Source organism: Caenorhabditis remanei, chromosome IV (genome assembly GCF_010183535.1).
Source record: "Caenorhabditis remanei strain PX506 chromosome IV, whole genome shotgun sequence".
Classification (NCBI taxonomy): Eukaryota; Metazoa; Nematoda; class Chromadorea; order Rhabditida; family Rhabditidae; genus Caenorhabditis; species Caenorhabditis remanei.
In genome coordinates, this window is record NC_071331.1 from 17286538 (window position 1) to 17300764 (window position 14227).

Here is a 14227-nt window from a genome sequence, read left to right on the forward strand (position 1 = left end):
TCTCGAAACTTCTCGACGTTAAAACCATCCAAAAGACGACTGGAATTGCCGAAATTATTGGTAGGCGTCGACGTTCGTCACAAGACATCAACAAAAATTGAATTGTGTCCTCTTTGACTTCGTTTACTCGCTAAAAATTGCAGGAGAACCAAATCACGTGACGATAGAAGGCGCCTCTTTCCAGTCTTTTTTCTGGCTCCTCTCTCACACTAACAATATAGTTTTTACATCATTCGAAAGCTCTTGAAACTGGCTTTCCAATGTTTTCAAAATTATCAGAATTCATTGAGTTTGAGTCAACGAACGGAGCCGACAAAGAATTATTGATGGGCTGCGCGATAGAAAGCGAGACGAGGGGTCGAAGTGGAAGAAAAGAGAAGAGAAGGAGGCCGTGGCGAGACCCGCGGCGTGTTATAATACATGTGCCTTTGACTCGGCGTCTCTCGCTACGGTACCACTGAAATAAACTGCCGCCAGGTTATCTTCCAATTGCGAATACTTATCGGAAATTCTACCTAAATTCCAGACACTTTCCTAGTTTTTTATAGGTAAAAGAAATCAATTATGGAGGTCGACTCGGCGAACAGTCGCCACGCCGCTCTTCTGAAACGAAAAGCCACTGATTCGATCAATGAGATTCTCAATTATGGACAATCTTCAACTAGTCCACAGAAAAGGTTTGTTCTGACTGTTTTGCCACGTCGAAACGGTTTTATTCAGGACGAAAAAGACAGCACATCACAAAATTCGAGATATTGATGCGTACAAAAAGATCATCAAAACATATAAGGTAATTGATAGCAGTCACCGTCATCCACAGTTTCTGGTTCGGCTTGACCAGTTCTCCCAAACACCAAAAGGTTTGAGAATCTGGTGCTCTTGAGCTTCAAGATATTCAGCATTCAAAAATTATTGATTTATCGGGTCAACACAAACTTAGCTTTGGAGCTAAATGATACAAAAGAAAAGGATTCTGATAGAAGTATCTCAAAGTTCGAACCTGATAGAGAAGTAAACAAAACATTTTTCATAAATTAACTCAATTTTCCGAGTTTTATTGATCTTTTCCAGGCACCCACGTGGTACGGATGTGCGGTCACTCCACGTGATCTCGCTGACTTCGGATGGGCTTGTGTCAAGAAAGACTGTGTGCAATGTGTAGAATGTGAACAATATCTGAATACATCTCTTCCAAATATATGCAAAGTATCATTCAATGTCTACAATTCATCTCTTCAGTGAGTGATGCTCCGTCAACGAGTTAAAACTGATTTTTATTCAGAGATATTCACCAGAAACTTACGACAGCACACCGAACAACGTGTAAGCTTCGAACAGGTGCACCACCGTTCCGGATCACAGAACCAAGTTCGAAGGAAATTATGGAAGGAGTTCAGGGAAGACTCACTGATATCAAAAATATTGAAGAAGACGAATTCAAAGTGGTTGGTTAAAACACTTGGAAACACAAAAATCGATTTAATTATTCAGGATATTCCATCAGATTTAAATCTGCCGAAGCTGGAAGGCGTTTCAGATAAATTTATGTATGTAGCAATTCTTGGATGGTTCGTTTCGAAACCAAAAAGAGGAGCTCTCATTTTCGGCTGCGATTATTGTGCTCGAGAGTTGGCAATAAGGTTTGTGACATCGGACAATAGGTTAAGAATGTTGCATTGGTTTGACAAATCAATAAATCACAAGCAATTTAAGAACTGTAATATCTATATCTAACAATTAAAAAAAAAATATATATATATATGAATTCCTGTTCCCAAGTCCTTGTAGTTCCAGAACCGGAAACAAATTTGATGCGATTCACAATCACGAACGCTGGTGTCCACGTATCGATTCAGATGAACATGGAGAGACGAGTTGGCAGTCTGATATTAATATTGTTATGAATACAAAGAATTACTTTCCTCATCATAATAAGGTACGTTTTCGTTTATTCTGATCCGATTGATTGGTCAGTATGCAGAAAAACTTATTGATTATATTTTTTCAGTATCATGGATCAGCAATCTACCGAGAGGCAATGGCTGCTCGCCGTCTCCTTGATAATTCTTTGTCAACCATCATTTCTCCTAGTCTTATTACTCCTCCCAGTTCATAAGTTCTACCTCATCGCTTAATTTTCTACGTCCCGTCGTTCGTCCAGTGCCTAATTCCTATGGATCGTCTAGTTTTTGCCGTTGTTTTGTTCTTCATTGTGTTTCTATCTCCTTCAATAGGTTCCACTCAGCTTATCACCTCATCTGAACAGTTTACGTTTTATAAGAAAAATAAGTCCCCAGTTATCATTATATTTTTGGCCTATTTTCACCTTATTATTCTTCTTTTGATCTGCCTTATCAGTTCCTCTCATTCAAAATGCACGACGTGCTGGTCACGATGAGATTTTCGCTTTATTGGGAATCTATCGTTCTCAACGTGTACAGCTTACCGTCCTTTCAACCAAACCTCGGCAAAATCGACCACAGACGGGTCAAGATCGTCTTTTCGTTTTCAAACATCGCTTTCCTTCCAAACCTTTCCCCTCATCTGTGCTCTAATTTGAGACGAAAATCGATTCAATTCAAATTCATTATTATTAGTCTTTGTCTCGTGCCTTTTTTCTTTCACACAAACCGCTGCTTCATCATTTCTTCACGGTTTCCATTTCAATAAATATAATATTCACTTGAAAACTATTATTCTATTCATTTCAACTGAAAACAAAGAAAGAGAAGAAGAAATCAAAGGGAGAAAAGATTGAGCAAAGTTTCGAATGTAAGAAGAGAATTTAAGTACCCATGAATTGTGAGGTGACGGGGAATGAAAAAAAATTATTTGGAGGATCCAAACGCTTTAGCAAGAATTCCATTCCGTTTCACTGTTCCAGACATTTTCCGTTCGCTCGCAACAGTTGTGGATGGACCAGCTGGAAATATACAAGTTATAATAAGAAACTCGAATCTCAATACATCAAAAAAAAAAGATCTGAAATCAGTGAATAAGAATACTATGCAAAAACATGCCAATTCTAGTTGTAACAACTCCAGTTGTCGATGAATGCATTCCTCCATTCATCGTACTTCTTCGTATTGGAGCAGATGAAATCGGAGGATTGTTGTTGGGTTCTCTGGGAAGACTTGAACTTCTTTTAGCCATTGCAGTTGAATATGCAGGTGGACTTGATGATACAACTGAAGATTTACAACACTACGAATATGACTACTTCACGAATAAGCAAAATAAGAGAAGGTGCAAAAAGGGAAAAGAAGAAGAGAACTCACCATTCATCGATTGAATCGCTGCTTCTAATTTTTCTAGCTCTGGAGATAATGGCATCACAGCTGACGTATTTGTTATAACTGAAGTTGTTGTGGTTGTTGCAGATTGTGGTCGACGAACTGATGTGGAGGAAACGCCCATTACTGGTGTCTTTTTCACTGGAGAACTCATTGTACGGGGTCTGAAAAAAACACTTGGAATCAGATGGCATTCATCTACTTAGGCACACGCAAAAAGTGAAAATTACTGTAACCATATAGTCCCAGAATCCAATATTAGTTTCCAAGCAGGTATTCTTTTATAAAGAATCTACTTTTTCAGATAAACACTTTTCCTAGGATTTGAAATAAGTGTTCTGAAAGTTTTTTTCACTGAATGTTGTTATTCGAATCAAAGAAATTTATATTTGCAATATCTTTTCAGTATACAAATTTGAAAAACAGAATCAAGAGAACTTACGGATTCGAACTGGAAGAAGACAGGTTTCCAATTGACATGCGTGGAGCCGGAGCAGTAGAAATTGGTGGTGGAGCTCTCGGAAGACGACTTTTCTCAGTTGGAAATGTACTCGAATTCGGAATTCGGGCAGCTGGAGGAGCTGTTGGTGGACGTGGAGTTGTCACTGATTTAGCTCCACGATTAGCCATTACCAAGGATCCGACGTCTGGGGTTAGTTGGGGAAGTTGATGCTAGAAACAGAGAAAACAAATCGATTGTTTCAGAATCAATCGAGTTACTTACCCCAGGTTTATCAATTGACATTTTAGCTCCAGTCAACGTGAGATTTCTTCTAAGCATCTGAAGATCCACTTCTTGTCCTCTCACAGTTTCACGGAGACTCATGTTCTCATTCTTCATCATTTTTTGAGTTTTCGTTAAGGACTCTCTTTCAGATCTCAAAAAAGTGACCTCCTTTTTCAGTTCCTCGATTAGTTCTCGCTCGTTCAATGCGTTAGAAGGACCAGCTGAAACTATTTTAGTTTGGAATTTTGGATTAAAGTTAAGGAAATCAATTTTATTGAAATAAAATGAAAATATCCTAAATTCTAAACCCCAGTTCCCAGTCAGTATTGGTTCTCAAAGTTCTCAATTCAGAATTTCCTATTTACAAATGTATCGGACGCAATTATTCCAAATGTTTGATCCTCGATTATTTCAATTTGAGAATAATTTCATGAGAGAGATTAATATAAAGAAGTGGTCAACTACTAAAATGAATTTAGATCTTTTGATCTACATTCTCTAGGAATTGGAACTATCAGAACTATTTCATCTTCTCAAAGTTTTCTTTTTTCCTTTCTTCAACCACCCCAAAACTGTTTTTTGGCAGATACAGTAATCCGTAGCCAACTCACGTTTATTAGGATCCGATTGATTCTGAAGCATCAACTGCTCAGCTTTGACTCTCAATTCATGCATCTTTAATAACATCTGTTTTCTTTCTTGTATCAAATACAAAACGATTGATTCGTGTCGTTTCTTCTCATTTCCAAGTGTCATTTCCATTTTATCCTTTGCAATTTCTGCTTTTCGTTTCTCTTCAATGTGAAATTCAATTTGTTGTTGAAGTTGATTTCTTTCTTTTTCCAAGTGAGCAACCAGGTCATCTCCTTGTTTTGCATAACTGAAAAATGAACATTTTGGTTGATTTCAGATGAATTTTTGACCGCACCGTATCTTGGCTTCTCTATCAGATTCCAGCTTTTTCACCAATTTGTATTGTTTCTTTTCGAGGGCGACGAGAAGCTGAAATTCATTTTATTACAGTAATAAAATATTACTGAAATTGTAATGAAGATTTTCCATCGGTTTTTAATTCTTCTTCCAACGATATCATAAAACTTTTATAACTTTCTCACTCACCACAGCTGCATTTCTCTGCGATTTCTTTTGAACCGACATCATTTTGTCCAGCTGATCCACCTGTGATTCGTACATCTGAACTATTTTCTCCTCATCAATTTGTTCATCAGTAATTGCAGAATCTCTTCTTAATGCAGCAAACGGATCATTCATGTTCAACTTTCCATATTTCGCTTCCGAGAGTAAAATTTTCGTTCTTTCCTTCTTCAAATGATCAATTACATCTTCTCTAGCTTGGACTTCTCCCTCCATAAATGAGAGAAGTTTCATCAATTCATCACTTGAGAAATCATTCACACGTGGTTCTTCATTCAGGTTATCATATTCTGCATGGTTTTTTCGATTCGGTGGGAGTACTAGCTTCTGGAAGAATTATTTCAGAATATTGAGTACAGATTTCCAAATTTCTGATTTCGGATTCTCAGAATTTCGTTCCAAAAATTTCAGAATATAGAATTTCAAAATTTGAGAATACTATTTTTCTTCCACCTGTTTTTTTATGAAAAAAATTTCGAGAAAAAGTTTTATTTCCAAACTAGTTTTAGGAAATATCACATTTTCTACCAGAATCCAAACTTTGACTGAAAGTTTTGCATGACAAATTCGAATTGTTTTGAGATTGATACTCACTTTAGAGGTAGATTGGAAAGTAGGATCAAAATTATCCTCAAGCAAATTTGGCATTATTGGCAAAAGCACGGCAAACGCCGTGAAGCAAATGAAATCTGGAAAAAAACAAAACGAATTAGGGAAAAAGAAAAGAGGAAAAACGGACAAGGAAAGAAGCAAATTTAATATTTTGATGGTGAGAAAAAAAACAAGAAGAAGAATAAAAAGAAGGAGAAGAAGAACGTGGATAAAACAGAGTCAGACTGGACAGAAAGGATTCAAGTGTGTAACTTCTTTTCTGCCTATTTCAAAGTGATTGCTCAAAAGTATAAAATATTGAAGAGACGCAGGCAGTGTTGTCGGTTGAAGGATATATGCTCCCGCGTCGTCTCGCTTCGGGCTCTCACATGTCGAGAGGCTCCATTGGCTCCGCTCCAAGCGGGTGATGACACTTGTGAAAGAGTACTGGACACTATGATATTGGAGAAGATAACGAGTTTTTGGGGGTGGGAATGATGAGGGAAAGGGATGTTCGCAATTTCCGAAAAGCACAGAGTTCAAGAGCACTTTGTAATGAAATCAGCTGACAAATTGATAAATAAAAAGAGAAAACGAAATGAATTTTGGAAACAAACGAACCTGAAATATGAAGAAGAGTTGTGTATATATGTGTGTGCTAAAGAGCTTGTGAACACTATTTGTATAAGATGACCAAAAAACAAATAGACCGAGAACAAGGCTATCTAGAGGTGACCCAAATCCTGCAGCTACTGCACTAATTAGCTAGGAGAATAGATATATGTCTACCAAATAAAACAAAGTTATAACAAACTTGCAGTTCTCCAATTTCATCAAATTAATGGCAGAAAAAAAAGTATGCATACTGTACTTGGTTTCGGAGTTGGAAGCTCTGTGAAATATGAATCAAGCTATAATTGGTTGGTTGGCTTTTATTAATAGAAAGAATTTAACCTCTTCAATATGGTAAACATAATTTATTACTTTCTGAACTATTCTTAAAACTCAATATTTTAGTTTTAAGGAAATAAATAGTTACTATTTATTTGTGCTGTGAATGTAAATGGTGTTCGCATATGTGACATCAGGATAACATGCTTTTTTTTTAAATTCCAGAAACTTAGTAAAATTGTAAAACAATCCAGCTTACTCACCCCGAAAATATTCAGAACCTGGAAAAAATCAATGAATCTTCAAATTCTGAATCGAAGATCAACTTTTATGGATGTTTCAAACTTCTCTGTGAAAATCTTTCTTTTACGATGTTAATTAACTATTTTATGTTATCAACAAGTGGGAAGACATGCAGAAGCGTTTTTTAAACTGGCGGTCATCGGCAAAGCGATAAGAAAACGTCTGGTGACGTCACTAAAAGTAGCTGACCACTTTGCGCGTAAAATATGAGACATTCGGGTACGCAACTCGCCGCGGTGTTTGCACACATTTTTGAAGAAATTTTTTAATGCAATTTCTTGAAATTTATTTAATTCATTGAAAAGTATAATTATATTGAAAGTCTAATATCTAGCACAAATAACGATGCGTAGATTTAAATCTCAAACAACAAATAACTCCATAAACAGTATATTGTGTTTCAGCTGTCAAACTGGCGTCGAGCGTTCAGGCAACTTTGGAGTCGCTGAAAGCGGCCCGAAGAAGTAATTCAGGAGTCTCAACTGCATCAGATCTATCAGTTTCTTCAACTGCTCTTTCTCAACTTATCACCACAATTGATAATGGAAAAAGTGCAGTTGTCGTGGAAGTTGGAAGCAAACTCACCAAGTAAGAGTTACTCTCATAAGTTTGAATTAGGATTACAATATTAACTCTCTGCAGAATTGGATGTGCTGGCGAAATAAATCCCCGGCATGTAATCCGAACGGAATATACTGAAGAATCAGGAGAGGTGATAAAATCTGACGAGATACTCGCGTTGAATGACCGGAAAAGTGCTTTGAAACCTATCGAGTATTATGAAGATCTTCTTCACAAATTCCTGAGAATCGCTTTCTTGAAGTGAGTTCATGCAACATTGTTTTTGTTTGCAGCTTTTTTTATTTGAAAAAAAACCGGATGTTTATGAACTCTCCTCGATTAAAAAAAAATATTATATAATGTTCAGAGTCCTCGCACCATCGGATCGGCCCGTTATTGTCGTAGAAAGTATGTTCATGTCAGAAGATCTCCGAAATGCGATGACTAAGGTGATTGTCGAAAAACTCCGATGCAAATCATTGATGTTCATGCCATCCCATGTTTGTTCTACATTCCCATTCAATACACAAAATGCTTTTGTCGTAGATATAGGTCATTCCGAATGTGTGGCAGTTCCAGTTAGTTCAATTAATAGTCGAACTCCATTGATATTTTGAGTTGCAGGTTATTGAAGGTGTGACGATGCTCAATGAGTTCGAATCGGCTCGATCGATTTGCGGACGACAATTAGAACGAAGAGTTCGAGAATTGTTAGAAAAATACGGACAAATGGAAGAGCTGAGTGGAGAAAGAAGAACGCTTACAGAATCTGACTGGGAGGATATTGATGTAATGATTTTCTTCTGAAAACATTAATAATTTATCACTTTTAGAGAATTCGACTCATCGAGACGCTCAGCTTATCGTTGATTTGTTTGGATAAAGAAAGAGCTCAAAAGTGGAAAGAATGGGAAGAAGCAGAAGGAGAAAAGCCATCAATCGAAAATTTATGCAAAGAAAAAACGGTTCCAATCAACGGGAAAAGTATTGTTGTGCCGCCCGTTGTTTTGTTAGTAAAATGAATCAACAACTTGGAAAATTACATACTTTCAGCGAAACGGCCATTGAAATTTTCTTCGACGAGTCACTAAACCCCAATTCTTTCGACTTGAGTCTTCCGAAAATTCTTCATAAAGTAGTTTCAAAGGTTTGTCTGATAATCAAATCTGAAGTTTAATCACGGTCTTACAGTGTCCCATCGATATCCGTCGGAAGCTATTTCCCAATATTCTTCTTGCAGGCGGAGTTTCTACAATTCCAGGGCTTATGAAAAGAATAGAGGTAACAACATAAAAATCTATTTTTCCAGAAAACATTTCGAATTTTTCAGCAAGAAATTAATGAAATTGACGAAAAAAACGGCACCAAGTATACGGAAGTTGTGAAATTCTATCAATTTTCTGAAATCAAGAACTCTCCTCTATTCGTTTCGTGGGTTGGAGCAAGTCTTCTTGGATCTCTTCGAGAAACGATTGAACGGAAGAGTCTGACATTGGAACAATGGAAAGCTGGAAAATTGGCAGCCGATTGGACTGATATGATTGTAAAAGCCCGCTGAAACAACAAATATTCGGTTCAATTATTGTATTTGCATGTGAATAATTCTAGCTTTATCATTCATTTATTTATTTATTTGATTAAATATATCAAGACAGGTACGAAAAAAGTTTCGGAACGTGCAAACCCATGACAAAAATGTACATTCTTTGGAGCTGTGAAAAGAGGAAATGGGTAAAATTTAGATTCAACCTAACAATTTTTCACTAGATTCAACAACAGCAACATCAATATGTGTGCGCAAAAGAACTTGTGAATACTATTTGTATGAGATGACCAAAAAACGAATAGACCGAGAACAAGGCTATCTAGGTGACCCAAGTCTGGCAGCTACTGGACTAAGCTAGGAATATGGATATATGTCTACCAAGAAAATTGAAGAATGATATTACAAACTTGCAGTTCAACAATTTCATTAAACTAATGACAGAATATAAAATACAATATTTGTATACTGTACTTTTTTTTCGGAATAGGAAACTTTGTGAAATATAAATGAGGCTATAATTGGTTGGTTCACTGTTATTAATAGAAAGGATTTCGAATCTTCAACATGGTAAATACAATTTTTTTTTTTAAATCAATCTTAAATCTCAAAATTTTAGTTTTAATGAAATAGTCACTATTTATTAGTGCTGTGAAATGCAAATGGTGTTCGAGTGAAATTAGGATAACATGCAATTGTTCATTAATTCCAAAAACTTTGTAATTTTGTAAAAACAATCCAGCTCACACATCCCCGAAAATATTCAGAACCCGGAGAAAATAAATGAATTCACGATGAGGCACAGACTACATCCGCAGCCGCGTCCTATTTTCCTACAGAACATTTTAGGAGACGTGAAAATGTTTCATTTCCATGTAGTTTCTCATTAGAGCGTGCTCGCAAAGGTAGCCTGGGTCTCAAAGTGATTCTTGAGAAAAATTAAAATAATTCTTAATGATTAGTTGAAACATGAAATGCTACAAACTCAGAAAAAAAGTAGCACAAAACAGAATCTTATTGACCATCCTTCGGCCACACCACCATTTCGAACGGGAATCTTTGTTCTGGATAGAGATAATCATTATCTATTATTTGTCGGAATGTTGCTCGTCTTCCATCTTTACTAAGTATGTCGGTTCCACCCTCAAACTCGGTAGGTCCCAGGATTCTGAAAGTTAAATGAATAATATTACACAACAAAAGTTTAGACTGAAACTCACTTGCTATTATAACTTCTCACAATGGAAGCATTTACTTCCTCCACCTCGATTCCATCAGTGAGCATTTTGTGATCTAAAGGTCTCAGGCCCAAATATAGATACTCCATTCGAAAATTACATCCATTTACCCATGCTTTCAAATATCTATTCATATCAGATGACGTGAATGTGAATGATGTCAAATCGATATGAATGCAATCGAAGTCCATTATATTATCCAACGTAATCCACTGCTCTAAATTGTCGGCTCTCAGCCATAAGTTATCCATTTCAAATTTTGGATTTAGCTTATTCCCTATCTGAGATTTGGATAAATTTGCTATATCGAGGGTTCTTTTAATATTCAAAGTTTGACAAAGGGAAATAATATCAGCAAAATCTTCTAGCTTATTAAAATAGATTTGTAGATCATCAATTGATCTTTGACGGTGATTCAACCAGCACAATATTCTGGATACATTTCCAGAACAATGGTTAGCATTCACGGCAATGCGATGAATATCTGTGTTTAAGACATAAGACATCTGTTCGAACATCCATATAATATTACGAATGCTAATGTCTTCGAACAAGAAATTCTCACAATGATTTTCATCCTCCCAGTTAACTCGATTTCTCTGCCCATATGGAATATCGATCACATGCTCCCTCGTTCCATCAAATACGAAAGCTCTTGAATTCATCCAAAAAGATACTTCAAGTTTGAATCGTTTCCTGGGAATTACTGAATGAACTCGCAGCATTGTTCGTTTTGAAACATTTGATAATACAAGTCTAAAACAATTTTGTGAGCTCAGAAAATTTATTTAAAAATCTTACAAATCTATTGGAGCCCAATTGGCGCATATTCGTCTCAGCACGACAAGTGGAAGTTTAAGGAGGAGAAAGGATGGATTCGGTAACATGAAAAACTTTGAAAAACCGGAATCGATGTTATTTGAGTGTAGATATGAGGTAAAAATGAAATGAAAATTAGAAAACGTCACAAACGATTCGTGACGCAACCGCGACGCGCCACATGGACCATTGATTTAAAATCAATACTATACACCATATAATTATAATTGCTTTCCTGCCTCGTTGTGAACGATTTCTTCTTTTCAACACGACAATAAGAATGAAAATCGCCGGCGGTTGAAGATTTGGATCAGCAACGATGGCGTCATTCGAACCAGAAGCATACGAGAAGTCTCCAAGTTTTACCATTTGGTCAGAAGGCATTTCAAGAGGATCAGTGTAATCACTCGTGAGATATACACTAGTTGATGCGACTCGCGTATGAACAATTTTGGCGAAATGAAGATGTTCGAGGGCTCTCGAGATTTGCTCGGTGAAGCTGCAGAGTGGGGAAGACACTTGCTGATACGAGCTTCCTTCCTTTTGATTATTTTGATCTGGTCTTTGTCTCCCTTTGCTAGTGAAACTATCATACCCAGAAGACATGTTCGGGGAACCCTCAGTGATAGGAAGGTGATGATCAATCGGAGTTCGCATCCCTTGACGACGGAGTACGTATCCAGCCGAGTTTATGTAATCATACAATGATCCTCCTTGACATTCTTCCATCAAAATTCCAGTAATCTGATAGGGAATATTTTCCCATCGACCAATTACAACTCCATCGAAACGAACGAAATTCGGATGAATCGGAAGAATTCGAAGGATCTCCAGTTCCCGACGCATTGCTCTTCTCGATGGCTCAGCTAAACAGAGATGTTTTGTAAAGAAACTTCTGTATAAAAACTTACAATAATCTATTGGGTACTTGAGTGAATAGCAGTGTCCTCTAGATATTAGGTTGATTCATAATTTTCTGCCATTTTCGTTCTTGCCGGTTGTCGTTTTGATTTCTCGGCACAGGAGTTGTTTTTCGATGTGGTTGTTTTATTGTCTGGCAGACCTACTTAAGTACTTGTTATACTTTCAAAGATTTATTTCTCGTTAATTTTTTCGCAGAGAACGGAGCTTTGATTTACACGCAACTTTTTGCGTTTTTGAAACGTTATTTTGTTTTCATTCGTTTCTGGTCTAAAAATTATGTGATTCAAAAGGAAGTTGTTGATGTATGTTAACAAAGGTCTTTTTGTTTAAACGCAAATACATTTTGATTCAAAAGATTCGAAACAAGAAACTTGGATCTGACAGAAAAATTTCTTCTCTTTCAGCAGTCAGAGCTAGATTTGGAGTTATAGCAGGAAAGCGTAGAAGCGGATCTGTTTCAAACCACCCGTAGGTTGTCAACTTCATTAAGGGTGACTTATGTAACTGTAGTTCATGGATGGAAATTATTTATCGGAGTAAGAAAATTCGTCGTCACATACCACACGTTTTGAAACAACACGAGATAGCAGATCAAATGGACCTAAGTTGGTTGTTAGTACCTTTCCACCCAACACATGTATGGTCGGGCTATTTTTTTATTAGAAGTAAGTAGGGGAGTTGTTACTCTAACGATGTGAGAAAAGTACAATGTGTAGACAGAGATTTGCGAGCTCTGGATGTTCTCAAACCTGAAAAATTGGTTTTTTGAATCGGGGGACTCAGTGCTTTTGTTGGAGTGGTGAGAACTCCTGAAAAAGGAAAGGAAAGTAACATCAGATGTTCACGTTTCTGATTTGGATAAATTTAAAAATATGTGACTCCAGGACGGGGAGATATAACAAAACGAAGTTTTCAGTATGACAACACTTGTTCAAGTGTTGCGAAAGTAACCCACAACAAACTGCTGTCATCTGGCTGGATAAATCTTTTTTATCCAACGTACTTATCCAACTTTCTTCTCTCTGATAACTAACTTTTTGTTGGACTCAAACGTCATTTAAACTGGAAAAAATCCGAATAGAAAGAGGATATCAAAAAGAAGCAAGTTTCGTATTCAATTGATTTCAAATGGGTGCTCTACGTGGAGGAGAAAATTAGTAAACTACCAAAATGTTGCCAGAAGACAATCGATGCTGATAAACAATATTTTGAATTCTAGAAGTCTTTCTGGATTCGAAAAAATAGAAGCAAAGTTTTATCCAAAAATTGCAGAAAATTATGAATCAACCTAATACATCAACAGCGGTAGTCATCAAACAGTATGTATTTCCTTCTCGTTCATACGGTTTCCCGAAGCGGAAGTTTTGGAGCGCATATGCTGGCAGGTCATCGAATTCCTCAAACGGTGCGATTGGTGCCATGAGGCAGAAGGATGGGGAATCGAAGCGACGGAATGAAGAGTTCGGAGTAGAAATGCAGATATCTTCTTGAAAAAAAAAACAAACAGTAACCGTCTTCGATGACGATTAGAATAACTAACCTCAAAAACTTCATCACTCAAATCCGATTCTACTTGATATTCCGTTATGTAGTCGTACTGATTCTCTGACACGTTGTCGCCGATCGGTTGTGGGAGTACTTGGAACATATTGTTCTTTCCTCCGTCGCGAAGATTACATCCAGCGGTACGTTGTGTTAACTGAAAACGAAAGATCATCTGTTTGTCTGAATGTAACTTTCACTTACTGCTGCCTCCACATCACGATTGATATACTCAACTGGCATGAATCTGGATCCAGGTGGACGAACTTTCATTACATTTCTTTTTGGATCATCAACATAAGCATAGACGACCGTCTCTCCCTTTCTTCATCGGTGCGATCGATTTCTTTTTTTCAACATGACAATGAGAATGATCAAATAAAGAATGATACTCGTAGCAATCAGAAGAATAGCGAATCCAATAGTTGTAGGATAGTCAGCCGGAGAAAGAAGAGCCATGTACGATGGTTCGTTGACACGGACAATCTGAAAGAGAAAAGATTTAGAATAAGTGTATTTCATAAAGCTCACCTTGATCTTTTTCGTCTCACTTCTTCTCCGTTTGGTATCAAACACTATTACTTCCATTTCATAATTACACTTTGAGTCAGGAGCATAGAAGACGACTCTTCGATGGGTA

At 36.9% G+C, this 14227-nt stretch overlaps 6 protein-coding genes across 6 annotated transcripts; 3 read left to right on the forward strand and 3 right to left on the reverse strand.

Annotated features, from left to right (window-relative positions):
* Positions 1–564: 564 nt before the first annotated feature.
* On the forward strand, positions 565–2116 carry GCK72_014818 (uncharacterized protein; the record flags this gene model as incomplete). Its single annotated transcript, XM_003108550.2, has 7 exons — positions 565–677; positions 721–790; positions 1072–1238; positions 1283–1445; positions 1492–1640; positions 1795–1936; positions 2009–2116. 7 exons carry the CDS (start codon positions 565–567, stop codon positions 2114–2116), a joined length of 912 nt encoding a protein of 303 aa, XP_003108598.2.
* A 712-nt stretch (positions 2117–2828) lies between these two features.
* On the reverse strand, positions 2829–5823 carry GCK72_014819 (uncharacterized protein; the record flags this gene model as incomplete). Its single annotated transcript, XM_053730479.1, has 9 exons — positions 2829–2923; positions 3006–3188; positions 3279–3457; positions 3736–3965; positions 4018–4241; positions 4632–4900; positions 4949–5022; positions 5140–5502; positions 5770–5823. 9 exons carry the CDS (start codon positions 5821–5823, stop codon positions 2829–2831), a joined length of 1671 nt encoding a protein of 556 aa, XP_053585251.1.
* GCK72_014820 (uncharacterized protein) lies at positions 3017–4043 on the forward strand (the record flags this gene model as incomplete). The annotated part of the gene is made up of 4 exons (XM_053730480.1): positions 3017–3246; positions 3316–3448; positions 3700–3945; positions 3999–4043. The coding sequence occupies 4 exons, from the start codon at positions 3017–3019 to the stop codon at positions 4041–4043; spliced, it is 654 nt and encodes a 217-aa protein (XP_053585252.1).
* Positions 5824–7305: 1482 nt separating the features above from the next.
* Positions 7306–9079, forward strand: GCK72_014821 (uncharacterized protein; the record flags this gene model as incomplete). The annotated part of the gene is made up of 9 exons (XM_053730481.1): positions 7306–7309; positions 7365–7548; positions 7603–7782; positions 7889–8099; positions 8146–8310; positions 8355–8530; positions 8575–8668; positions 8713–8802; positions 8852–9079. 9 exons carry the CDS (start codon positions 7306–7308, stop codon positions 9077–9079), a joined length of 1332 nt encoding a protein of 443 aa, XP_053585253.1.
* Positions 9080–10078: 999 nt separating this feature from the next.
* GCK72_014822 (uncharacterized protein) lies at positions 10079–13860 on the reverse strand (the record flags this gene model as incomplete). Its single annotated transcript, XM_053730482.1, has 6 exons — positions 10079–10232; positions 10285–10998; positions 11336–11987; positions 12033–12070; positions 13551–13744; positions 13792–13860. The coding sequence occupies 6 exons, from the start codon at positions 13858–13860 to the stop codon at positions 10079–10081; spliced, it is 1821 nt and encodes a 606-aa protein (XP_053585254.1).
* Positions 13861–13914: 54 nt separating this feature from the next.
* On the reverse strand, positions 13915–14175 carry GCK72_014823 (uncharacterized protein; the record flags this gene model as incomplete). The annotated part of the gene is made up of 2 exons (XM_053730483.1): positions 13915–14073; positions 14119–14175. The coding sequence occupies 2 exons, from the start codon at positions 14173–14175 to the stop codon at positions 13915–13917; spliced, it is 216 nt and encodes a 71-aa protein (XP_053585255.1).
* Positions 14176–14227: the final 52 nt, after the last annotated feature.